Source organism: Candoia aspera, chromosome 17, assembly GCF_035149785.1.
Source record: "Candoia aspera isolate rCanAsp1 chromosome 17, rCanAsp1.hap2, whole genome shotgun sequence".
In the NCBI taxonomy this organism is placed as follows: Eukaryota; Metazoa; Chordata; class Lepidosauria; order Squamata; family Boidae; genus Candoia; species Candoia aspera.
The window spans coordinates 9,353,598-9,378,696 of record NC_086169.1 but is presented as its reverse complement, the minus strand read 5'-3'; the positions used below and the strand labels follow the sequence as shown (position 1 = coordinate 9,378,696).

General features: G+C 46.5%; 2 protein-coding genes across 2 annotated transcripts in view; both read left to right on the top strand.

Annotated features, from left to right (window-relative positions):
* Window positions 1-25,099, top strand: part of LOC134506888 (pre-mRNA-processing factor 39-like) — a 214,360-nt gene that overhangs the window by 131,928 nt on the left and 57,333 nt on the right. The gene's annotated exons all lie outside the window — the stretch shown is intronic.
* Window positions 1,440-24,512, top strand: NAALADL1 (N-acetylated alpha-linked acidic dipeptidase like 1). The gene is made up of 19 exons (XM_063316684.1): window positions 1,440-1,669; window positions 3,601-3,773; window positions 5,848-5,969; window positions 7,309-7,431; window positions 8,898-9,087; window positions 9,796-9,889; window positions 10,274-10,378; window positions 10,512-10,597; window positions 11,321-11,440; window positions 13,260-13,345; window positions 13,969-14,032; window positions 15,614-15,681; window positions 16,336-16,427; window positions 17,358-17,448; window positions 19,072-19,153; window positions 20,149-20,322; window positions 22,263-22,353; window positions 23,894-23,986; window positions 24,249-24,512. The coding sequence occupies exons 1-19, from the start codon at window positions 1,467-1,469 to the stop codon at window positions 24,418-24,420; spliced, it is 2,229 nt and encodes a 742-aa protein (XP_063172754.1). The 5' UTR covers window positions 1,440-1,466; the 3' UTR covers window positions 24,421-24,512.

Below are 25,099 nucleotides of genomic sequence, written 5' to 3'. Positions count from 1 at the left end.
AGCAGGAATGCCCAACGCCCAACGCCCAGATAATGCACAGCAAGCATAGAGGGTCTCACCATTATAATTTGGCAGTCTTAAAAAAAGAAAGAAAGGGAAAGAATGGAAAGGAAGTCGGAGTTTCTGTTTGTGCAGGATTGTAGAAGTTGATCAATTTGATTACAGGTCTTTTTATGACCTTTCAGTGTTGTTTGAGGATGTTTTGATATTTATAGTTCATTAAAGCTTTTGGTGTATGGCTTCAAAGTACACCGGCTAATTTCTGGATGAATTTATAAATATGTAAATTGAATGAAAGCACAAACAAACAAATAAATAACAAAGGACATGTTAAAGAATGTATCCCTGTTGTGTCTCATATATAAAAAGAAAGAAGGGGTGGGAATGGTTGCATCTTTTCCATCAGGGATCCTGGCTGAAACCTGCGTACCTGAATGATTCCTTGTCCCCAAATGGGCACCTACGAACTACATTAATCATCTGTTGATTTCTGAAAGAACCAACTTTTTAGTGGTTGCTCCTTACTTTAGGCTTTGTGTCCCAAATCTCCCTCCCTCCCTCCCTTCTGTTTTCTTCTCCTTCTTTCCTTCTTTCCTTCCTGCCTGCCTGCCTGCCTCTTGCATATCCATGTAATACAAAAACATGCCTGTGATTTCTTGGCAAGGCCACACAAGTGGTTTGCCACCGTGTCCTCCAGAAGTTTTTTTCATTTAGCGTCCTGGGACTTGCTGGTGGTCTCACATCCAAGGATGAAGCCGATTCTGATTCCCCCAACTTTTTCAGGATCAATCTCGTTTCGCTCAGTGCGTTGCTGCTGAGTAGACAGTACGCTTTCCTTAGATTCCAGCTCAACTCTTCTTAACTTCATGGATACACCTGTGCATGGATTTTTTTTAACTTTCCAGTTTAGGCTTCATTTCTTGGTGGTGTCCCATTCAAATATGATGTTATATATACATATAATCTATATCACTCCTCCTTTCTTTTATGTACATCATCCTCCTTCCTCCAATTTTCTCCCCCAAGGTTTGCCTGAGAGAGCATGATTGGTTCAAAATCACCCCATGAGCTCTCATGGCTGAGGCTGAACTCGAACTCAGCTCTCCCTAGTACTAACACCGTTAACTTCAATACCAGTCCAACATGCTGTTGGGTTGCATTCGGGGCCTTGCTGGACCAAAGAAACAAGCTAATCTTTGCAAATTGCCCCGTCTGGAGCAGCAGAACCCCGGCCGTGAAAATCTAAGCTCTTTCCATCTGATTGGCCCGAGAACATTCCCACACTGATTGCAGAATCAAGCCCTGTCCTTGATGGGCCCATCCCAGGTGTTCAAAGGGCACACCAGAGCAATACGCCTACCTTTTCACACCCGTCCCAGAGCGAGAGCTGCACAGAGCAAGGAGCTAAGAAAAGGGGCTGCAGGGGTCTCTCTTTGCACAACTGCACGTCTCCTTCCCTGGGAGCCATGGCAGGCTGGAAATACTTTCTGGGGTCAGCCTTGGCCGGAGCAGCACTGCTGACCATCGGGATCTTGCTGGGGCACTACGCCATCCCCAAAGAGACGTCTTCCCCCAGCTGGATCAGCAGCATTGTCAGGGACCTGGATCCAGCGATCTTGGAGGATTTCATGAACCAGGTGGAAGCTGCCAACATCCGAGAGAACCTCAGGTAAGCTGGGAAAGGCATCTGGAGGGACGGGACCAGGCTGGAAATCATGGGGAGGGCCCTGTGGCCCTTGGGACCATCATGTTGGGATGGGGCTCCATTCAGCAAACAAGTCGGACCCCCAGAAGCATCAGGGCTGGGTTACTACATTTTGAAATGTGACAGACTGTGCAGTTGGTTGGACTCAGGTTTAATCTAAGATTTAAATTTGGCCTGCCTATCTTAATCCAAGATTTGAATGCGTCTTGCCTTTGTATCTTAAAGCTCAGAGGTTTCAGACCAGCTGGGCTCAGACAATATTGTGAGCTAAGTCAGTTGCATTCTTAAAGCATCCCAAATGGGATTGGTTTTAAGCTTGGCTAAATTTTCCTTCAATTTGTTGGCATACAGGTAGTCCTCGCTTAACAACCACAATTGGGACCAGAATTTTGGTTGCTAAGCAAAGCGGCCATTAAGTGCATCTGACCCAATTTTACAACCTTTTTTGTGGTGGTTGTTAAGCGAATCACCACAGGTGTTAAGCAAACCACAAGGTCATTAAGCAAATCACGCGGTTCCCCATTGAATTTGCTTGCCAGAAGCTGGCTGGGAAGGTCGAAAATGGCAATCACATGACCATAGGATGCTGCGATGGTCATAAATGCGAACTGGTTGCCAAGTGTCCAAATCGTGATCCCATGATGGTGGGGATGCTGTGAGGGTCATAAGTGTGAGGACTGGTCATAAGTCTTTTTTTCAGCACTGTAAGTCCTAACTGTCACTAAATGAATGGCTGTTAAGTGAGGACTACCTGTAGCATGTTAATCCTACCTATTTGATGAAGGTAGGATCTGAAATAAAAAAAGTGGCTTAATTTATAACCAGGTTAAATGTGTTGTAAAAACCAGCCTCTTTGGTAAACGCACCATTCAATGCATTATGCAAACTCTGAAATGGCCTTCTTCAGACCCCAGGTTGTACGAATCGAGTCATCATGTTGGCAGTGCGGATACGGACTGTTCCCATCTAAAGAGCTCCATCTTCCACAGGATTTTTAAATCCATAGGCTAAAACTATCTAGCTGAATCATATTGCCGAACTGCATCTCCCAGTCTTTTATCAACATCTGGAAAACAAAAAATGTTTTCCCATCCCTGCTTGAAATAGAAGAGTGTCTTTTTTCCAACAGATACAGCTTCTTTGGACACTCTATAAAATGCATAATACAGGCTCAAAAGAAAAAGGCATATTCGCCAGTCTGCACACAGAAGTTCTCGTTTAGGAATTTGGGGCACCGGTGGCTTGGAAGCAGAGAAACCGTGATGTGCCCAGTGCATCCGAAGCCACCTCATTTACACAATCGTTTAGCCTTAAGCGATAGATTACAAAGACAGTGGAGCAAAATCAAATGTTTGCAATATTGATGTGGCGCAAAACCTCCACGGTTTGCGGTTTTTCATTACAAAGAAAGAAAACTGTGATAAAACTGTGACTGGTAGTCAAGGGAGAATGTCCTAAAACGGTGTTTCTTCAACTTGGCAACGTTAAGATATGTGGACTTCACCTCCGTGCTGGCTGGGGAATTCTGGGAGTTGAAGTCCACCCACCTTAAGTGGATGACCTCTCAGGGACCTACAACTTGTGAAAATTCAGTGCAGCAGCAACTATGCTGCATGAACATACGGTCACAATGCAAGCTTGCATCAGCCCAGACAACTCCAAATATTTTGTACTCACGATCCCACCATTCCCTGCCACTGGTTATGCTGCTGAGAATGATGGGAATGGTAGCCCAAAATATCTGGACATTGCCAGGTGGGTTAGCCCTAACTTTCTCTGTTGAAAGAAGCAATGGTGCAGAAAGATGTCGGGGGGGGGGTAGGAATTCTGCAGCAGACTCTGAATCTGCCCATGTGCAGCAAACACTGTACACGAGTCTGTCCTTTGCGCATTAGGAAGCTGTCGGCAAAGCCTCACATGGCGACCACTAAGGGGGACCAGGATCTGGTGAAGCTCCTCCTGCAACGCTGGAGCGACCCGGAGTCCGGTCTTGACAAGGCCACGGAGATCCAGTATGACGTCTTTCTGTCCTTCCCAGACCCAGAGAGACCTAACAGGGTCACTGTGGGTGAGTATGGGGACAGGACGGCTTGGGGATAGCGCTCCTCTGAGTGCTTAAGTAATGGTAATAATAGCAGCAGCAGCAGCAACAAACAACAATGGTTTGGAGTTATATCTTCACAACTGCCGTCCTTTGAAGCACAATGATCCATTGGCATCTGTGCAAAAATCATAATTTCCAAATTCCCTGAAGGGGTATTGAAATAGTTGTTGAAAATGATGATGTTAGAAAGGGATGGGATTTTTGCCCACCAGCTGATGGCCAGCTCAAATGCCCAATATAACAATCCAGGTAATCCTCAATTTATGACCACAATTGGGACTGGGACTTCCATTGCTAAGCGAGGCAGTTGTTAAGTGAGTTGCGCCCGATTTTACAACCTTTTTTGCTGTGGTTGTTAAGCAAATCACCACGGTCGTTAAGCAAACCTGGCTTTCCCCATTGACGTTGCTTGTCAGAAGCCGACTGGTAAGGTTGCAAATGGTGATCATGTGAGCTTGGAATGCTGCAACTATCTAAGTGCAAGCTGGTTGCCAAGCACCAGAATTTTCATCAGGTGACTGCAGGGACGCTGCAACCGTCTAAAGTGCGAGGACCAGTTGCAAGTCACTTTTTTCAGCGCTGTTTTAACTTCGAATGGTCGCTAAATGAATGGTTGTAAGTTGAGGACTACCTGTAACTGGAAAGAAAAGAGTCAGTTTTGTAGATGTGGCAATAACAAGGGACAGCAGAAACGGAGAAAAAGGAATTGGAAAAAAAATACAGAATATGGAGCTCTAATGATTGAAAGATTATGGAGGAGATCTTTGGAAAGCTATCTTTATGACACAATAGGTGGAATAACAAACAGATTGAAAAAATTATTACAAGAGCTAAATATATCAACTGTGGATTTTTAAAAAATCCACCTTGCTGGGTACATATTACACCTTACAGTGTTACTTGGATGATTCTTAGGCTGGAAGTCAAATCTCCATATTTAAAGATTTGATTCTTTTTTATTGTTTTCTCTACTGTGTTATTCCTTGATCAGTAAAAACATAGTAATAATAAAGATTTGAAGTTATCCCTTTGCAGTCACCACCTGGGAACCAATAATGCTGATAAAAAATTCAGATATTATATTTAAAAGAACAAGTAAAAAGAAAATAAAAGAAAGGCTAGCATGAAGCGGCGGAAGAAGATATTTTTGGAGTTATTTTCTTTTGTCAGCATCTTCCGAGAAAAAGGCAGATGACATTCAAATCCTTTCCTGGATGTTTTGCAACAGCCGGAGTAGCTGGCCCTCTGTTGATGCAGATCTTTAAGCAGAGGATTGATGATCAGAAAGGCTGTAACGCACTGAAGGGGGAGTTGGTTTGGATCACTATTTTTCAAACGTGGCAGCTTCAAGACCTGTGGGCTTTAACTCCCAGAATCCCCCAGCCAGCCGGCTGGGAAATTCTAGGTGTTAAAATCCACATACCTTAAAGTTGCTGAGATTGAGAAATGCTGCTCTGAGAGGCAAGAAATTGGATATATGGGCAAGGGGTACGGAGGGCCACAGGGGGATGAGTCATCTGACTCAGAATCCGTGTATCAATGTATGTGTAGAAAGCAAGGGGGCATGTGTGGAGCAGGACATATGTGAGTGACCGATGAAGGACCTGACCCTTGCCAGGCTAGAAGGCAGAGTAGATGAGAAAAATAGATTAGGGTGCCCGCCAGATAAGAGGGATGCCGTTTGCCAGCTGGGCAGGAAGCCCCCAGGAAATCACGGGAGTTAGGAGTTTACGTTAGGCAGGTGTATGCCTTAATAAGTGCTATCCCTAACCAGGGGTTGAGAGTTCCTGCTAAGCAAATGGAGGACGTATGGCACGAGGTAACCACTTTAAACTTGTATAAAAGAAGCTGCTTGTCTCATGTTCAGGGCTTCTTCTCTCTCCGGTTGCGGAGAGGAAGTCCTCCTTTATACAGACGTCTAAATACATGAGTTTGATTCTCCGGCTCTGCGTGGTGATTGGCTGATTGCGCAGGGCAGACGGACAAACCGCGATTTGCGGCAAAAATAACCAAAGTCTCCCTTCCTTTTCCATGGCAGTGCTGGAAAACGACACTCAGGTCTTTGAGTCCAGAGAGACTGAGGAAAACCTCACTTCAGACCAAGGAGATCCGGACATAGTCAAGCCCTATGCAGCTTATGGACCCCCAGGGATCTCCAAGGTACAAATCCTGAAAGGGTAGCTCTGCCCTTGCCCTTCATTCTTCCATCTCAGGGTTTCTCAACCTTGGCCACTTTAAGAGGTGCGGACTTCAACTCCCAGAATTCCCCAGCCAGCTGGCTGGCTGGGGAATTCTGGGAATTGAAGTCGCACCTCTTAAAGTGTGGAGCCTGAGAAACCCTGTTCTATCTAATTTCTAATCTTTGTTATCGAATCTTAGGGTGGAATTTGCCCAGTTTTATGGTCCAATCCCAGATACCATGTTCCTATTCTGCTGCTGTTAGATCAATAAAGCATCTTTATTCTGGAAGCTTTCAAAGGCTGAGATGTTCCAGAGAGGCTTCCCTTGATTAGGTCAAGCCATGTTTAACCTTCATTTTTATTGTCTTTATTGTTTGTTTTTGGCTTGGTGGTGCATTTATTGCTTTGTTTTATTTTATTGAAATTTATGATGTTTCAGTGTAGTTTTAGACATCACTGTAGATGTTTTAAATAGTCCTTTTATATCCTGTGCAAGCTGCTGAGAGTCCTTTCAAGCGGGGCAGGATAGAAATGCATTTAATACCTACAGTACGTAAAAAAATAAACTCAACTTATAAAATATGTAATAATTTTATACAAATTGTATCAAATAATTTGGAACTGAATTGAAAGGAGGGAATATGCACTCCACAGAGAAATAATTGCATCAACTGCATTTTAATTTTTCATTAAATGGACTTGAAAATTTATTAAAGCAAATTTAATGCAGCCAATACTTTACGTTCGGCCCAGATAATTTTTGAAAGGAAGCTCCCCCAGGAAGGAATCAAGCTCCAAGTCCTGTTCTGGATCTGAAAAGCTTGTGTGTCTCTGGCCAGGTTAGCGCAGTGTGAGAGTTCAGTGTTTAAATCTGAAACGGCCACTCCTTGTTCCTCTGTCTCATATTGCTGGTAACATACTCCCCTAGAAAAATAGATGCTATATGCTTTCTAGTGGTGGCTGTGGGATATGGTCAAAAAAGTCAAGATGGTGGTGCAGTGGTGTGATTGGAGCTCGGCCTGTTTTTTATGTGCATTGCAAATCTTTGATCACACCATCCTGACCTTTTTGGGCACACCCTGCAGACGCCTCTGATTTTTGTCATTGCTCTGCTGTTTCCTAAATGCATGTTATGGTTTGGCTTCCTTATTTTTTCCTTTTAACATTAGAAACTTTGAACGTTTTCCTTAACATTTCACCCCAATGGTTTTTGCTTATTTGACAGATCAGAGCATTAGCTTATTAATATCAGTATAATGTCAATGCAGCAATAATCATTTGGGATTCATACCACTCCATGGCACTTTACTTTCTTCCAGGGGAAACTGGTCTATGCTAACCAAGGCAAAATGAGTGATTATGAATTCCTTCTTAATCAGAAGATTGACCTCAATGGCACAATTGCCATCACTCGCTATGGAGGAGCCGGCAGAGCTGCCAAGGTAACCCTGGGCCCGAGGGAATATCTTCTCCTCTTGCAGTGAGATTTTTGTGGGATGCTCTTAAATGCCCAGGAACTGACATTCAGAATCTAAGTTCACCATTCAAATGTGAATCAGTGTTTCCCAACCTCAACAACTTTAAGATGGGGGGACTTCAACTCCCAGAATTCCCTAGATAGCATGCCTGGCTAGGGAATTCTGGGAGTTGAAGTCCACCCATCTTAAAGTTGTTGAGGTTGGGAAACGCTAAATTGTTGAGTTAATCCAGTGGGGGGGCGGTTAAATGTTTTAAGAGAGCGCTGTGTATCCCTTGCCTGGTCACCCAGACCACTTACTCACTGCCTCTCAAGATGCTTGGAACTCTTTGTCACTCCCAGTTTGGCTGAGAGTAATGGGAATTGTAGTCCCACATGCCAGGAAGACATTAGAATTCAGAGAGGCTGTGGTTGTGTTCCCCAGCCTTTTTTAACATGCTGTTGAAGACGTCTGGCCTCTCTGAATATTTTCTGCATAATTTTTAAAAAAATTTTTTATATATAAGTATATTACATATATTAGATTTTTTAGTTTTTTAACTTTACAGATAGTCCTCACTTAACAACCATTCGTTTAGTGATGGTTTGGACTTATGACAGTGCTGAAAAAACCAACTTGCGATCGGTCCTCACACTTACAACTGTCAGAGCATCCCCTCATCCACATGATCACGATTTGGGCACTTGGCAGCTGGTTCGCATTTATGACTATTGCAGCGTCCTGTGATCATGTGATTGCCATTTTTGACCTTCCCAACCAGTTTCTGGCAAGCAAAATCAATGGGGAACCACATGATTTGCTTAACAACCATGTAGTTTGCTTAACACCCACAGTGATTCATTTAATGACCACTGCAAAATAGGTCATAACATTGGGTCAGATTCGCTTAATGACGGCTTTGCTTAGCAACTGAATTTCTGGACCCAGTTGTGATAATTAAGCAAGGACTACCTGCATAGTGTGATAACAATCTTAACTTTTAGTTAACTTTTACCTCTTAAAGGTTCTAGCGGCATTATTGAAATTAGTGTAATTTTCCTTGGTTGTATTTTACACTGGTCTATGACTGAAATAAAGTTCGAATGGATGGACAGATGGATGGATGGACATTCTTTTATAACATTTTGGTCCTAATAAATCATGATGATCAACCAGAATTTATTTTATATTTTAAATTCTATGTTTTACGGTATGCCTTATTTTAATAGTGATGCTTCTGACATGAATAAATAAATAAATCGACCAGAGTTGGTGATGGCCCTGAAGGGCTTGAAGTCTTCTGCTCAGCTCAGAAAACATCTTACTTTTTTAAAGGAAAACTCTTGAGTTCTTACCCAGCTCTGGCCTCCCCCCACCCCACACCACCACTTGACCTCAGTCAGAGGAAGGAATTAAATCCAGATCTGATGGCCTTTCCCTTCAATCTCCAGGCAATCAATGGGGCCAAATTTGGTGTCATTGGAGTGGTGGTGTACACAGATCCTGCAGACATCAACGACGGCAAAACTTCGCCCGAGGAGACCTATCCCCATTCATGGTACATGCCCCGCTCTGCCGTAGAGAGAGGCTCTTACAACAGCCATTTTGGAGATCTTCTGACGCCATATTTTCCTGCCAAAAGTAAGATGAGGAGTGGGACGTCCCTTTGGAGGTCAAAATGGTGGGCTTTGTACCCACACTTCCCCGTCACAAGCTGGGGAAGGATATTATGATGGTTAAGGATTCAGGAGATGGTTTGATAAACGACCACTTCCAAGCTCTTTCATGATCATTGAAAAGACCTGCCAATTTGCTGGATCACAGGAAAGTAATTTAAAAAAAGGAAATATGTTGGGCTATATTGATTGTAGATCAGAGTTTCTCGACCTTGGCCACTTTAAGATGTGTGGACTTCAATTCCCAGAATTCCCCAGCCAGCATCATGGCTGGCTGGGGAATTCTGGGAAATGAAGTCCACACATCTTAAAGTGGCCAAAGTTGAGAAACTCTGTTGCAGGTGGAAGATAGTGCAGTTGCTGAAATTCTAGCCACCTTATCTTTTCCTTCCCAATACTAGGTCAGGGCTAGAAAGCCCATGTCTTGTTTCCAAACGTTGCTCAACTACTTTTCCCAGCATTCCCCTCCAGCTGGCCGTCCTGGTTGGTGATTATGGGAGTTGTGGTCCAGCAGGATTGGGAGGAGGGGCACAGTTTGCCATCCCCCCCACCATTGTCACTGTGCAGTTTTTAATCTTCTCTTGCAGCCTAGTTCTTGCTTGAAACCGCTGTGCAAGGTGGCATCTTTCCTTACTGTTTACCTGCTGTTCCACTTTCTCCTTTCGGCATTCAGATTTCACCTACAGGATTCCAGAGGACCAGATCGTTGGGATTCCTCCGATCCCCACCCAGCCCATCGGCTTTGAGGATGCCAAGGTGCTAATCTGGTGGGTGCTAAATCTAATGCATGGAAGGCCTCCTTATGCAGAGCCCAGAGGGGTGGTGGTAGCATGCAGGCCAGCTCAGCTGATCTCAGAAAGCTGGGTGTGATTGGATGGGGGACTACAAGGAAATCCCAAGGGCGTGAACTACATTGGGAAGTCCCCCCACCCCCAAAAAAACCTCAACCTGGAAGAAGGAAATAGCAAACCCCGCTGGCCTTGCTGCCAAAAAAATTGCATCAGTGCACCCCTGAATTTAGCAGAAGCTTTGCTCAGCTGGAAAGAGGCTTGGTTTAAGAAAGATATTGACCAATTGTGCTTTCTGGATTTTTTTCGCCCTGATGGATCAACCCAGCCTTTGTGGTTTCTTCTCTGTATCTCGGTTTGCAGTAACCTAGGTGGACCAAAAGCAGGGGCTGCGTGGCAAGGATCCTTGGGCTGTGATTATCACCTCGGACCCGGATTCCAAGAAAATGGGAGTTTTCCTAACACCAGGTAGCCATACCTGTGATACCTTAAATGGTGTTATCTCAGGAAGCAAGAGGGGATATGCTGGGATTGGGTCTCCCCACATCAGTTGCATCTGTCCCGTTGCAACTGATTAAACCCAGATTTCTTTGCATCCTAGCGACGTCCAGGTGAATGTCCATAACCAGAGACAGATCAAACCATCTTCCAACGTTCTGGGGGTGATACAAGGAAGTGTGGAACCAGGTGAACAAGTCTCCCTTCCTCTTTCCTGTGCCCTCCCCTCTTTGGGAGGGTCTGTTCTGGACCCTGGAAGTGGCTTTAACCTGCATGCTCTCAAGATCATTTGCTTTGGGCTGTAGATCTTTTCCTGAGCCAAGGGCAGGCACTCTGTAGGGCAGCATTTCTCAACCTTGGCTGTTTTAAGATGTGTGGACTTCAACTCCCAGAACTCCCCAGCCAGCCAACTTCTGGGACTTGAAGTCCACACATCTTAAAACGGGCAGGGTTGAGAAACGCTGCTGTAGGGACTGCCCTTGAAAAACAAACACAAGGGAAAACTTGCATTGTGTCTGTGTGTGTGTGTGTGCGCCCGCGTGCGCGCGCCTTCTAGTCAATGTGGGTGATGTTTTTAACATTTGGCATAGAAGAGGGTGATGTTTTTAGCATTTTCAGGGACATCAGAAGTTATGTGGTTTTGCATTGACGGAACCACCCTAAAATGTATTGGGCAGAGCACCTGTTTTAAGGAGAACTCTTTCTTCAATTCAATTTAATTTACGGCCAAAGCTCTTTCTTTAGGCTGGCTTTCTACGAGAAGGCTTCTGGTTGGGGAGACAGCAGATGGATATAATACAAATTAAACCCATCAGCCTCCCTTGTGCCCCCCTTTTCACCTCTGCGTTGTCCTCCTGCGTTGTCCCTTCCTTCCTTCCATAAATGCTAGGCTGTTCCCTCTCCCTCTTCTAGACCGATACGTCCTCTACGGGAACCACCGGGACAGCTGGGTGCACGGAGCTATCGACCCCAGCAGTGGGACAGCCGTCATGCTTGAAATCACTCGTATTTTGGGAAAGATGGTGAAGGAAGGTGAGCTTGGGTTGTGGGGTTGATTTCTCAGTCCTGTGCACGGTGGCAAAGCAAGGAGGAATTCAGGAAGCAAGAGGCGAAGGTGAGGGAGCATCTAAGACAGGATCTGGGCATCCTGGTGGACCAGCGATTCAGCACGAGCCAGCTCTGTGCTGCAGCTGCCAAAAGAGCCAATGCAATCTTGGGCTGTACAGTGTCAAGGTCGCAGATAATGATAGTCCCGCTCTGCGCTGCACTGGTCCACCGCACCTGGAATCCTGCGCCCAGTTCTGGTTGCCACAATCCTAGAAGGATGCAGAGGAATCGACAGGAGTGCTGAGAAAAGCTGCAAAGATGGCAAGTGGCTTGGAGGTTAGTCCTATGAAGAATGGTTCAAGAAGCTGGGTAAGTTGAGCCTAAAGAAGAGAAGGCTAACGGGAGGCATGCCCTAAGGCAGTGTTTCTCAACCTCAGCAACTTTAAGAGGTGTGGACTTCAACCCCCAGAATCCCCCAGCCAGCATGCACCAAAAGGGAATTCTAAGGCATCAGGTTTTAAACAGCTACTATCAGAAAATCATTGCATCATAAGCAAATACAATTCCATTGGTATGCAATAATTATTCACACGCTTGCGGGGCAAAACAGACCCCAAAGGTGGGCACTCATGCCCACGGGTGCGCACGTGCTATTGCTAAGGGAAGTATGAGCTCAGCCGGTGCCTTCTCTGGAGGTTACAAGCTCTTCCCACTGCAGTTTATCTTTATGCTGCAGCAGTACACAAAGGGAAAGCAATTAAAACCCGGTTTGCAACTTCGCATGGTCTGCCCTGCTCCCCGCAGTTAGTGAAGGTCGTTTCTGGGGCCTTCTTCAGATTAACCCCCAAATCACCATCCCATCAGCCGCAAGGTCCTTGCAAGGAGCTGGTGCGGGTGAAGAAATGCAGGCAGCCTACAGAGTGTGGAATTCTGGGCTTGCAAATGTTGACAGGCAAAGGGGCGTGTCTGGGTGTGTGTCAGTCCTTTATTTTGCTTCATTTGGGGGGCTAGTAAGGGGAGCGTTCCCTGGTCGGCCAATTTCTCCCCCTACTGGAGGAATTTAGTGAAATCCTCCACCCAAAACCTCTGCCCAGCATTTGGATGGAGAACTTGGGAAAGCCACTGCATCTCCATGAAAGGTTGACCTGCCAGCCACCTGTCTGGGATTGAATGGGACAGGCTTAAGGAATGGGACGTCGCTAACCCCCTGGCTCCAGCATAACTCGCTCCTAGCCATGTTGGCTGGGGATGATGGGAACTGTAGTCTCTCATCTTGGGCAGATGCTAGGTCAGAACTACAGGTAGTCCTCGCTTAACAATTGGAACCAGAATTTCGGTTGCTAAGGGAAGCAGTCATTAAGTGAATCCAACCTGATTTTACGACCTTTTTGTGGCGGTCGTTAAGCAAATCACTGCAGTCATTAAGCAAACCACGTGGTCGTTACGTGAATCATGCAGTTCTCCATTGATTTTGCTTGCCAGAAGTCGGCTGGGAAGGTCGAAAATGGCCATCACATGACCAGGGGATGCTGCAACGGTCAAAAATTGTGAACTAGTTGCCAAGCGCCCAAATTGTGACCACAGGGACACTGTGATGGTCATTAGAGTGAGGACCGGTCGTAAGTAATTTTTTCAGCGACGTTATAAGTTTGAACCGTCACTAAACGAATGGTTGTTAGGTGAGGACTACCTGTATTGGTGAGAGCAGGTCTGAGATGCATCCAATCTTTTCCCATTTGTGCATCTCTCTCGAAGCCGCTAAGGATTAAGGTGGCCGCTGTCCCCTCACCCCCCTGTCTTGCAGGAAAGTGGCGCCCACGAAGAACCATTATTTTTGGCAGCTGGGGTGCTGAAGAGTTTGGTCTCATTGGTTCCACCGAGTATACAGAGGTAAAAAGAGCCAAGCCATGCAGATACACCATTCCGGTTTGCTCAGCACCGTGCAAATTACTCAAGCTTATTTGTGCTCTTTCCCATTTTTTACACAGCCCCAATTGATTCACAAGAATGATTAATGTGGCTTAGCCTGTGATTCAGCCAGTCATGCAAATTGAGAAAATTGGGTTACTTTAGCTCAATAAAGTGTGAATTAACTATGAATCCGCCGCGCACGTATCCTTTCTCTCTGGGATGCGTGCATGCAGTGGGATTGCAGAATTTTCGATTTGCAATCAACAAGAGAAAGAGTGAAAAAACTCTCAGTGGGATTTGATCCCCTTGATCTCCTAATTAAGAAAAGAAATTAAGACCCACAGGCTTTTCGAATGTTTTATAATGACTTTAATTGATGCATACTTTGATTAGTAATACTGTTCTCTAAATCTTATTGAGGTTTCTTATATATTATTTCACTTTTAAAAAATAGCTGCTTTGATCGTTTGGTATCTTACAGATGTTTGGGACTTCCACTGGCATCAGCCCCTGCCAGTAAGGTGAAGTGGCAAGGGATCGTGGACACTGTAGTCCAAAACATCTGGAGGGCATGTAATTCTCCCTTTCTCTCCCACTCACAGGAATTTTTCAGCAAATTGCAAGAGAGGAGTGTGGCCTATATCAACGTGGATATTGCTGTGTTTGGTAAGCATCTCACATTTTGCACAGTCAGGATTATGAAATTGCTTTGGCTATTTTCAGTTGTCTTGGACTTGGGGGTCAAAAAAGTCAAGATGGAGACCATGAAGGTGTAAGTGAAGCTCTGCCTGTTTTTTATGGAGGTTTGATCATACTTTTGATTGGAAAATAGGTTCAATTGCACTCTCCGGGTCCCCTTGACTTTTTGACCATACCCCATGCAGTGTTTCTCAACCTTCGCCATTTTAAGACATGTATGCTGGCAGGGGAATTCTGGGGGTTGAAGTCCACATGTCTTAAAATGGCCACAGTTGAGAAACACTGCCCTACAGCTTGGATCTCCCGCCTTCCATGACAGAAGGAAAATGCAATATAGCTGTTTTGGGGAAGAAAAAAAAAGTCTGATTCTTCTCTTCCATTCCAGATCCACGTCCTGTCCTGGGTCAGGGTTGGAGAGTGCGAGTGGCCAAAGCATTGTGGTCCAGTCCAGGGTCCAATTCCCCAAAAGCAGAGAGTTTGAAGAAGTTAGGAGCCACCTCAGTTGGAGGCCTGGGGGAGGTTCTAGAGGACAAAGGCAGGAGGCGAAGGTTGAGGTCCAGGAGAGTAGCCAGGATTCATGGTGACCTAGGTTGGCAAGCAACAGATCAGCATTTCTCAACTGTGGCAACTTTAAGAAGTGTGGACTTCAACTCCCAGAATTCTGGGAATTGAAGTCCACACATCTTAAAGAGGTCAAGGTTGAGAAAGACTGCAATAGACAGCTGAACTGCTGTTGAGCAGAGAACTTTCCACTGGGTGTGGGACTAGCCCTGCTGTTGCTCAGCTGCGCATCAAGTCTGGTCTGGCTACAAGTTTGGCGTTGCTCCTCTGCAAGGCTTCACTCCCAAAGTGAGTGACCAATCACCCTCTCAACCCTGCAAGGTAGGCCAGACCAAGAAACTCATGCTCAGGACTACTTTTCCATAACAGCTCTAGTAAACAGAAACTTGTGAGTCTGAATGTGCTTCCCCCTCTCTGTTTACCTTCTTGGGAAGCATCGTTTTGATGCCCAGACATCGCGGGGCTGGGCTGTGGCCATCCTGCCCTTACGAAGGGTTGTGGCTGTGGCCATCCTGCTGTTCCACCCTGACTGGGCTGCCAAATGTTTGAGCTGCGTTCCTGTCGAGCTTCGCAGGAGGCACCACCCACCTTCTAATTGTCAACTCAGCGATTGCCCTGTTTCTGGGGACCGCGTGGCCCTATGGATCTGGGTCCTGGGTCAAGGGACTGGTTGTCATCTCCTGCTAGGCCTTCTACTAGGGCCCAGATCCTCCGTTGGAGAGAATCATCAGGATCTCCTGGCCTTCCTTGGAGAGGCCATGAGAACCCAACCATGGGACTGTTTTTTTAAAAAAAACTCTAAGTTTTCCACTGCAGTTTTTCTGTGCCATCTGCCTCAAAATAATAGCAAAAGGGGTCACCAGTTTCATAACTGTGGGTAGGGCGAGACAGACCCCCACCCCTTTGCTCCTTGCAAAAGGCTGTTCGGGTTTCAGGAGCGCAGTTCTTCAGCCATCTTCTTTTAATGCCCAATTTTTACTTCCACAGCTAATGCTACTCTGAGGGTCCAAGGCACACCACCAGCTCAAAGTGTAATTTTTGCAGCTGCTCAGCAGGTAAGTGGAGAAGCTGAGGTGAGGAAGGAGGGCAGTCACTAAAATACAGTAGTTACTCAGGGGAACAAAAATCTGGGGGGCGGGGTCACAACTGAGCCTCCATGTCCAGTAGCAGGATACCTCACAGTGCCAGTTGCAGGAGAGGGGACAAATCTTCAGGGCACCAGACTGGAGGAGAAATATTGAATTGGTTGGAACTGAACCTAACACAGAAGTGATCGAACATTTGCTTTCTGAATGTAGACCAGATCATCTCAAGCTGGTGTCCTCCAAACATGTTCGGATCGCAGCTCCCGAATTCTTTGATCCTGCTGCGTCCAACTGCAGAAGGCTGGGATAGACCAATGAAAGGCAGAAGCGAACCAGTTTCTGGGTTGAGGGATCTAGCTAAACAGGAGAGCGAATTTCAGAGAATGGATCTTTTCATGGTGGAGGGAGGCTGAGAAAAGATTTATATCTTTTTCAACACGAGTCTGTTAGAGACACCGTCTTCTTCATCTGGTCGCCTTTCTCTGCATCTAAATATGTGCAGAAATTTGAAAAACGGAGTTCCTTCATCACCAACCAGGACGGATTTCTTACCTCTAGCTGGAGCGCCATTGTTGAAAAATATACCAGTTTTGCACCATCTTTTAAATACTCCTTTCTCCGTAGGTCAAGACCCCAGGAGATGCTTCTGTATCAGTCTATGAAAACTGGGAACGCCATTTCAACAGAAGTAGCTCAGTTTATGGAACAATCCCCAGGTAAAAGAGGCGGTGTGAGTGTGTGTGTGTGTTTAGTTATAGCCCCATAGATTGGTTTCTGATTAACCCAAATTGTTGTGAATTCGTAGACGGCGCCTCCAGGTCCTAAGCAGCAGTTGGTTAACTTCACAAGACCTGTTGGACTACATTTATCCATCATGGTTCTAAACCATAGTTTGTTGCATTTGATCATGGTGTTGCCAGGCCTTATGCCAGCCTGTCCATAACCTGAAGGTCTCCACCAATGTCCTTCTGTGGCACAACATTCTGAACTTCGTTTCTTTGGGGTTTGAGTCCACAGACGCTACATTTTTGGCCCACTCAAAGTGGTGTGCGTATCTCATGCTCTCGCCCCCCTGACAACAGCCCTGCGAGGTCGGTTGGGCTGAGAGAGAGAGACTGGCCCAAAGTCTCCCAGGCAGCTTTCATGCCTAAGGCAGGACTCGAACTCGCAGTCTCCCTCTCTCTCTCACACACACCCGCACCTCCAGAGATAACAAAATAAATCAAGCTTTGCATATTGTCCAAATGTAACCACTAGACTGACAAGGCCACACACCCTGTGTCTGGCCAAAGCCTTTGTGTGACTTTGTTTTCTAGACCAGAACTGAGCAGGGTCCAACCTGGTTAGTACCTTGGATGGGAGACCACCAGGAAACCACAGGACTGTCAGCTAGACAGGGAAATCCAAAACCCACCCCAGAAAAAGACCGTGGCTAAGGAAACTCCACAGTGTGCCCACAAAGTCCCCATGAGTTGATCTCAATACAAAGGGAGAATTCACCTTCTTCAGCACGTTGCCCCATAACAATTGGGGTTTGCACAACCAGGCTAACCAGGATGAAAACTAACCCAGGTTCTTATGTGATGGAAATGTGGCCTCGACTGTTCTGGGCGAGCTCACCTGGGGTTTTGCTCCCCTCCTTGCAGCTTAGGGTCTCTGGGGGCTGGAAGTGACTTTGCCCCTTTCGTCCACTTCCTGGGCATCACCGCAATGGACATCGCTTACACCTACGATCGGGTGAGTCCCTGGAGCACCAGCCCTTGCCCGTTGGGGGGGTGTGCGTGTGTGAGGTCAGAACGGAAGGGGTGCAGAAGAACAAGGTCTGAGCTGAACTTTAAAGGTCACTAGCATTTGCTTTGGTTACTTTAGAAAGGGGGGGTGGAATTCGCCCCATGTATTTAACATTTTCCCCCCACTCAAGTACCAGGACAGTAACAGTTGGGAGCTGCCTCTGGCAGCCAGATGTAAGTTCTGTGAAATGAGAGAAGGCTACTTCATGTATTTGGATGCGTGCTCTGGCTGGCTCCAAAGCTGATTTGGGGGCACAGATGCCTAATTTTCTGCTGATTTGGGCTAATCTCGTGCTGAGGAATCATGGTGAAGTCTCTGTGGTTGACAGCTTGGATATTCAGCAGAATTAGGCTTGGTTAGTGCATGGATTGGATGCCACTTGGAAATCCCCAGGTTGCAACTAGACTGGGACACTGAAGAAAACATTCCCATTTAGAGCCCACGTTTCCTTTAAGACCAGCTTAAAGCCTTGGAAACCTCAGGAGCTAGCATCCCCGAGATGTCGTGGACTGAGCTTAAGAAAGGCACATCAGCTTAGGACCTGGATGGGGGACCACATGGAAATCACAGCTGGAGGTTGGAAAAACATTCTGCCAAACCAGTGCATCCACATTTACAAAATGGTGCAGCTTGAATGGCAATGCTGCCATATCCTCATGCCTGTTTTGGTCTGGCTGGTTTACTCATGGAGCTCCGTTTTCACGTTTTGTGCTACAGGGTGTCCTCACTTAACAACCATTCGTTTAGTGACAGTTCAGACACAACAGTGCTGAAAAAACTGACTTATGACCGGTTCTCACACTTACAACCATAGCAGCATCCCTGCAGTCACATGATTGCGATTTGGGCACTTGGCAGCCGGTTCTCATTTATGACTGTCACAGTGTCCTGTGGTCATGTGATCACCATTTTCGACCTTCCTGGCTGGCTTCTGGCAAGCAAAATCAGTGGGAAACTGAATGGTTCGCTTAATGACCATGTGGTCCGCTTAATGCCTGCGGCGATTCACTTAACGACCACCACAAAAAAGGTCATAAAATCAGCTCAGATTCGCCTAATGACTGTGTCATGGTTCCAGCCTGAACCCAACGGAGCAGCACTCTTGACACGATACGGGTATGAAAGTCTTTATTGGGTCAGCATCCAAATCACATCAAAGATTCGAGTAACTTAGTGACACATGAGTAACAGTATAATAAGTACCTTCGTCCCCCCTCCCGTCCAGAAGCCCCTGGCACCTTGGCTTACCTCCCTGTCTCACACTCCTCCATGAGAATTCACTGACAGCCCAGCCGTTCGCTTTCATCTGTCCAGGGTGCTGAATCGCCGTGTCTGCCTATCGATGAATCCACACAGCCGGTCTGCTGCGTTCGCGCTTCAGCCTCCTTCCATCTGTGATTTCTCTCTATGGGCTGATAAGCACTTTCCTGTCAGCACCCTGTGGTCGTTAAGTGAGGACTACCTGTACTAAGAACTCAGAAGTGGCATCAAGGTTTGGGACTGGGTGTTCAGAACAGCCAAGCCCACCGCAACATGTTTTCTTTTTCTTCATTTCTTATCTTTGCCCAGAAGAAAACGTCAGCGCGCATCTACCCTGCCTACCACACAGCCTTTGACACCTTTGACTATGCAGACCGATTTATTGATCCAGGTAACAGATGGTGGGCAGCGGGACAGGCAGATCTCAAGGCCGCCAGTTGCCGAACCCTCTCTCAGATGCTTTTTCACTTACTGGGGACAGAAACTTCCTACAATCCTTGCATTTTGCAAAATAGCAAAACTTCTCAAATCCCTGCATTTTGCATAGTACAGCCGGTTTTGACGTTTGTATTCGGGGTGTACCAAAAGGCAGGTCCCATAGACAACCTATAAATTACATTAAATGTTAAAATTAGTTGCCATTTTCTTCTAAATACTTCCTTACTTGTTGGACACATGACCTTTGAATGTTTGTAAGTACAGTAATTAATAAAATTAGTAAAATATATTGTGATTGGCCTATGGGGCTTGACTTTTGGCACACCCTGTTTGTATCAGGGGTGTCTGCTGGGGGGGCATCATGCATGTACTGTAAAAAAGAGGCGGGGCTTCAATCGCATGGTTGGGGCCACCATCTTGACTTTTTCAGCATCCCTGTGGACCCCCTTGAAAATATATATTTAATTAATGTTGAGTTTGGAATTTGCTGCCTGCAATTCTGATTGTGGCAACAGATGTGGATTGTGTGAGAAGGGGACTGGACGGGTCAGTAGGGGACCAGGCTGTTTAATGGCTACAAACAGCGATGGCCCCACTGATTTCTTGGGGGTGGTCAGGCAAATGAGGAAACAAACTCCCGTTTGTATCTGCGTTGCGATGATGCATGCGCTATCTTGCGCCCCGACGTAACAGCACTGGGTCCGTGGTTTGGAGGAAACTGCCCAATTCACAGGTGGCGGTTTGTTAGCTCCCAAATTATCGGATGGAGGTTGACTCTCAGCCCCCAGGCCAGACTTATCAGCAGGAGCGTCGCAATGGACATAAAAAACTGGCAGAGCTTCGATGGCACTGCCATGGCCGCCATTTTGACTTTTTTGACCCGTTCCAGGCATACTTCTGCTTGTGAGCTTCCCCAACGCCTCCAGCTGGTCTTCCTTCTCCCCACAGGATTCACCAGCCACCGGGCCGTGGCGCAAACAGCCGGCAACATCTTGCTGCGCTTGGCAGATGCCTCAATTCTGCCACTCAACGTGAGCGACTACGGGGAGGCCTTGCAAGACATGTACGACACAGCCGAGCAGGCGTTCCAGGAGTACCTTCTCAGCAACAACATCTCTCTGGGTGAGGCTGTGGGAGCAGAGGACCGGGCTGCCTTGTAGGGCCGTCGGACCGAGAGACAGCAAGCGGGGAGAAGGCGGTGCTCCTGTCCCACCACTTCCTCCTAACCGAACTCTGCTCGGCCGCTGGGAGTGCCTCCCTTGAGGTTCCCCTTCAAAGGGGAATCGCCTAGCCGGTTATGTCCATGTGGGGATGGCTCGACAGGAACTCTGAGCCATAGGTTATTATGCTGTTCCCTACACAAGGACTCTAGACAGACTCTCATATATCCAATTTTGAAGACAGTTCCACACAGGGAGTGTGATTTCTATTTAATGCTACTTCTCTTGGACAAGGACTTGAAAATATCCTCCCAAGTTGCCCAGTTTTGTGCTACCATCTCGATGATATGCCGCACCATTATTTAGTTTGTGAAAGGTGGAAGGTCCCCTGCGCAAGCACCAAGCCATGTCTGACCCTCTGGGGGGATGCCTCTTTCGCGACGTTTCCTTGGCAGACTATAGAGCAGGGTGGTTTGCCGTTGCCTTCCCCAGCAAGCCGGGTGCTCATTTGACCAACCTTGGAAGGATGGGAGGCTGAGTCAACCTGAGCTGGCCACCCGAGAGAATCCAGCTTCCGCTGGGATCGAACTTGGGTCGTGGGGAGAGTTTCGGTTGCAGTACTGCCGCCTGCCCCTCTGCGCCACACGAGGCTCAATGTTTTAATATAATATTTTGCTTTATTTTAGTATTTTTATTCTCAATTATTTTTAGATCCTATCACACTTATTGTTTGTGTGTGTGTGTGTGTGTGTGTAATTAAATTTATACACCGCCCATCTCACTATATATATGAATGTAATACTGTTATTACTAGATATTTTGGTACAACCCTTAGGGCTGTAATGAACTCGATTTGATTGATTCCCCTTCAAATAGCTGCAGGGTTGTCACCCAGAAGAGAGGGTGGGTGTGTTCTCTGTTGCCCCAGCGGGCAGGATCAGGATCAGTGGGCTAAAACAACACGGAAGGAAGTTCAGGTGGGAGGTCAGGAGAGATTCCCTGGCTGTAGAAGCTTTCAGCCAGAGGAACACACTGCCACTTGAAGTGGCAAATTCCCTTTTGCTGGAGGTCTTCAAACAGAGGCTGGATGGTCATCTGTCAGAGATGCTCTGTGGATCCTGCTCTGAGCAGGGGGTTGAAACAGATGATCTCTAAGGTCCCTTCCACCTGTAGGATTCTGTGAATTGAGGACACTCAGTTTTAGGATGAAGAACTAACAGAGTTGAAAGTCTTAGGAGATTTGAGAATTAAGGTGTGGGGAGGTTGACTTGTTAACTGATGCTTAAGAAGATCAGGGAAAGAACCATTCGACAACGTGCTATGATTTGTTAGTTCAGTCGTGGTTAGACTTTTGTGGTTTAGTATTTTGTACAAATCCAGCCCGTTGGGTTAATTTATTTAATAATTTGGAAAAGCACAACCATAAAGCAGCCTACAACTCTTTAAAGCAGCTGCATCCCTTCCTGGGGTTATGTTTGATCCTGGGATATGACCCAGATACTTTATAGCAGTGTCTCTCATCTCAACCGTGGCCGCTTGAAGATGGGTGGACTTCAACTCCCAGAATTCCCCAGCCGGCTGGGGAATTCTGGGAGTTGAAGTCCACCCATCTTCAAGCGGCCACGGTTGAGATGGGAGACACCACTTTAGAGCATTTCAGACAGGGGCCATATTCAGAGCCCTCCATGCTCTGAAGCACATTTTTGGAATTGCCCAGCCCTTCTGAATGCTTCCCGGTCCCCCGCTCGTGACTGAATTCTCCCCAGAAGCTGTTTGCCCCAGTAAAAGAGTTCATGCCGCTGCGGATGGCATCCATTGCCCACCAATTCAAAGTATTAGATTTGAAGGAAATTTAAAGGTCATCCATCTTTTTGTTCCTTTTCTTGCTTCTCATCCGTCCAGACCCGCTCCGCAAAGCTGTTCTTCACTTTCAGTCTGCAGCAGCCGGTCTTAACCAGCGCATCGCAAGCTTGCAGGACCAAGACTCGCCTAGGTGATTCTCCGTTTTTATTAATCCCTTCCATCCTGATGAGTGTGTGTGTGTGTGTAGACATTTCTCTAAGCCTTCAAACTGTTCCATATTGTTGCATGGTTTTAAGCCAGGCCTTCATTAGCAATAACCTCTGGTGGGAAGAGATGGGCGGTGACAAATTTGATAAATAAATAAATAAAGATAGACACTTATCTGCAAATTAGTTGCCAGAAGGAACAAGTGGTGGAAGGTCAAGAGTGCGGTTAAGTCTACCAAAAGAGGCTGGATTTGTTTGCTTGGGCAGACTGACTGGAACCTCCATGTTCAGGAGTAGTCTACCCCCGATGCCACACATTGCGGCCATGCCGGTATTTTTACTTGGGGCGACTGAGGCATGGAGGCAACATACAGTCCCTGGGCCAGGCACTGCCACTGCCCAAGTCTCCAGGGCTGATCCTCGTTGTCCAGTAGGAGGGGCCTAACTGAAGCTCCACCCTTATCTAGGCTGGGACAGGCAGAAGGACTGCTCCTTATCCCACCCTTTCCGAGAGCTGATTTGCCCAAGCAGCTGTCACTTTGGGGTGGAGGGTGGCTGGCTAATTTTTAAAGTGCCCACCCCTAGGTGCCCTGTGGCTTTTGCCATGGCTGGCCAACATCAGGTGATGACGACGACGACGATGATGTGCTTTATGGCAGGTGGTCAGGAAAAGAAGTAGGAATTTGAATATCGTAGAAAAAGAAATGGCCAAAAGTCTTGCTGAGCACGGCCTCTGCGAAGCCACCTCTGACCTCTGTGACAGATGATGGCTTAGCATTGACGATCCCCCCCACTTTGGTTTTGTGCATGACCACTGCAGCGAGACTGTCATATATGCTCAGAGGTGGAATGGTCTGACTCTCCCCGCAACGGAGGAACGGTTGGCGAAGAGGATGGAACATGGGGAGATGGCTAAATTAACTTCTTTGATCAGAGAAAAAACAATATCCACATTTAAGGTTGACTGGAAACCCCTTATGGACTTTTTGCATGAAGCAGAAAAAATGCATACGATTTGTGGTTTTGATTATTAGGGGGAAAAAACCCTGAACAATAGAAAAAAGCGAGCTTTTTTGTAATCAGAGAGTAAGAGATAATTTTGTAATTGTATTTATATTTGCTGCAAAGGAAATTGGACCTCCCTCCGTCCCTCCCTCTCTTTCTTTCTTTCTTTCTTTCTTTCTTTCTTTCTTTCTTTCTTTTTCTTTCTTTCCTGCTTTCACTCTTTATCAGTTTGTGTTAGTTTTTATATTCTTTGTAAAACTTTTAATAAAAAATTTATTTTAAAAGATTATCTCCTCCAAACCCCCTTTGCATCAGTACATTGGCTGAGTGGCCCCCCAGTCCAGGGTTTGCTTCGCTTTGCTTTCACATGACATGCCATCCCAGCTGTTCCGCCCTGGAAACCACGGGTGATGGCTTCGCATCCTCTAGGAAACCAGCTAGCAGCTGTTTCCTGAACAAGCCCCAGCTGGGCTTAGTGGAATGTGTCTAACCAGCCTCTCTCTCTCTCACCCCCCAAAGCCCTCTTGCTCTGCGGATGGTGAACGACCAGCTGATGCTGCTAGAAAGGACATTTTTGAACCCGCGAGCCTTCCCAGACAAATATTATTACAGGTAACTCTAACCCACCCACCTCATTTTTTCATTTACCCTTGCTGAGCCTCCATAAGGTTGGATTCTGTCCAGTTCCAACCATTAGTAACCCATTGCGACAAGTATTTATTTATTTTATTTTCTATCCTGCCTTTATTAAAAGAGTCAAGATGGCGGCTGCGCCAGTGAAGTCAAAGCTCTGCAGAGCTTTCACTGCACTGGCGCAGCCACCATCTTGACTTTTTTGACCATAGTTTACAGATACCTCTCTCTGTTCTCGCAGCCACGTCATCTTGGCCTCCCGATCCTCTCCTGTTGCTACTTTCCCGGGCCTTGCCGACGCCGTCGCTGGTGCCAAAGATGAGGACAGCTGGGATAATGTCCGTAAACACCTAACGGTGGTCATACAAGCGGTAGAAAACGCCGCCGCCTTTCTTGAACCCGTGGTCGAATGACCGGCATCGTCTCTGGCCCTCCTGGGAAGCATCATTGCAAAAGGCCAGCTTTACGCATTCTAAAGGAATAAATGCTTTGCATTTTACAAACATTTGCTGAGCATCTGACGCAATCCTTTCATGCTACACTCCTAGCCTTACAAAACAGCCCTGCAAGGTAGGGCAAGGTTACTGTGGGATCATATTGCAGGTGGGAGGAGGCCATGGTGAGTGCACCGGGGGAATAGCAGCTGTTCCAGTAACATTTTATAATTCCTAGTTCAGTTCCAGCCATGCGCTAGCACTTACATAATTCCTACTGATTTGGTCTCTTTTTTTCTGAAAGCCAGAAACAAGGAAGCTTCAGGGTTGGGTCAGCTTTAGGATTTTGCATTTGACACGAGGACAGTTGCCTTGCTTCCTACATCCTAAACATCCTCAAGCTGTGAGTCACACTTTTTCATTTCCTGAATACTGCCATTGTCACAATCAAGGCTTTGGGATTAATTAGCTAAAGATGTCAAGATCAGGAATTCTCAGAACACCTCTGCCAAATTGTCTTCTGTATCTCATCCTGTAGCATCTCCAGAAGTCAGGGGTGTTCGCAGGGAGTGGTCAAAAGAGTCAAGATGGCGGCCACAATGGGTAGATCGGAGCTCTGCTTGTTTTTTATGTGCAACACAGTTTGCACCCACCACCG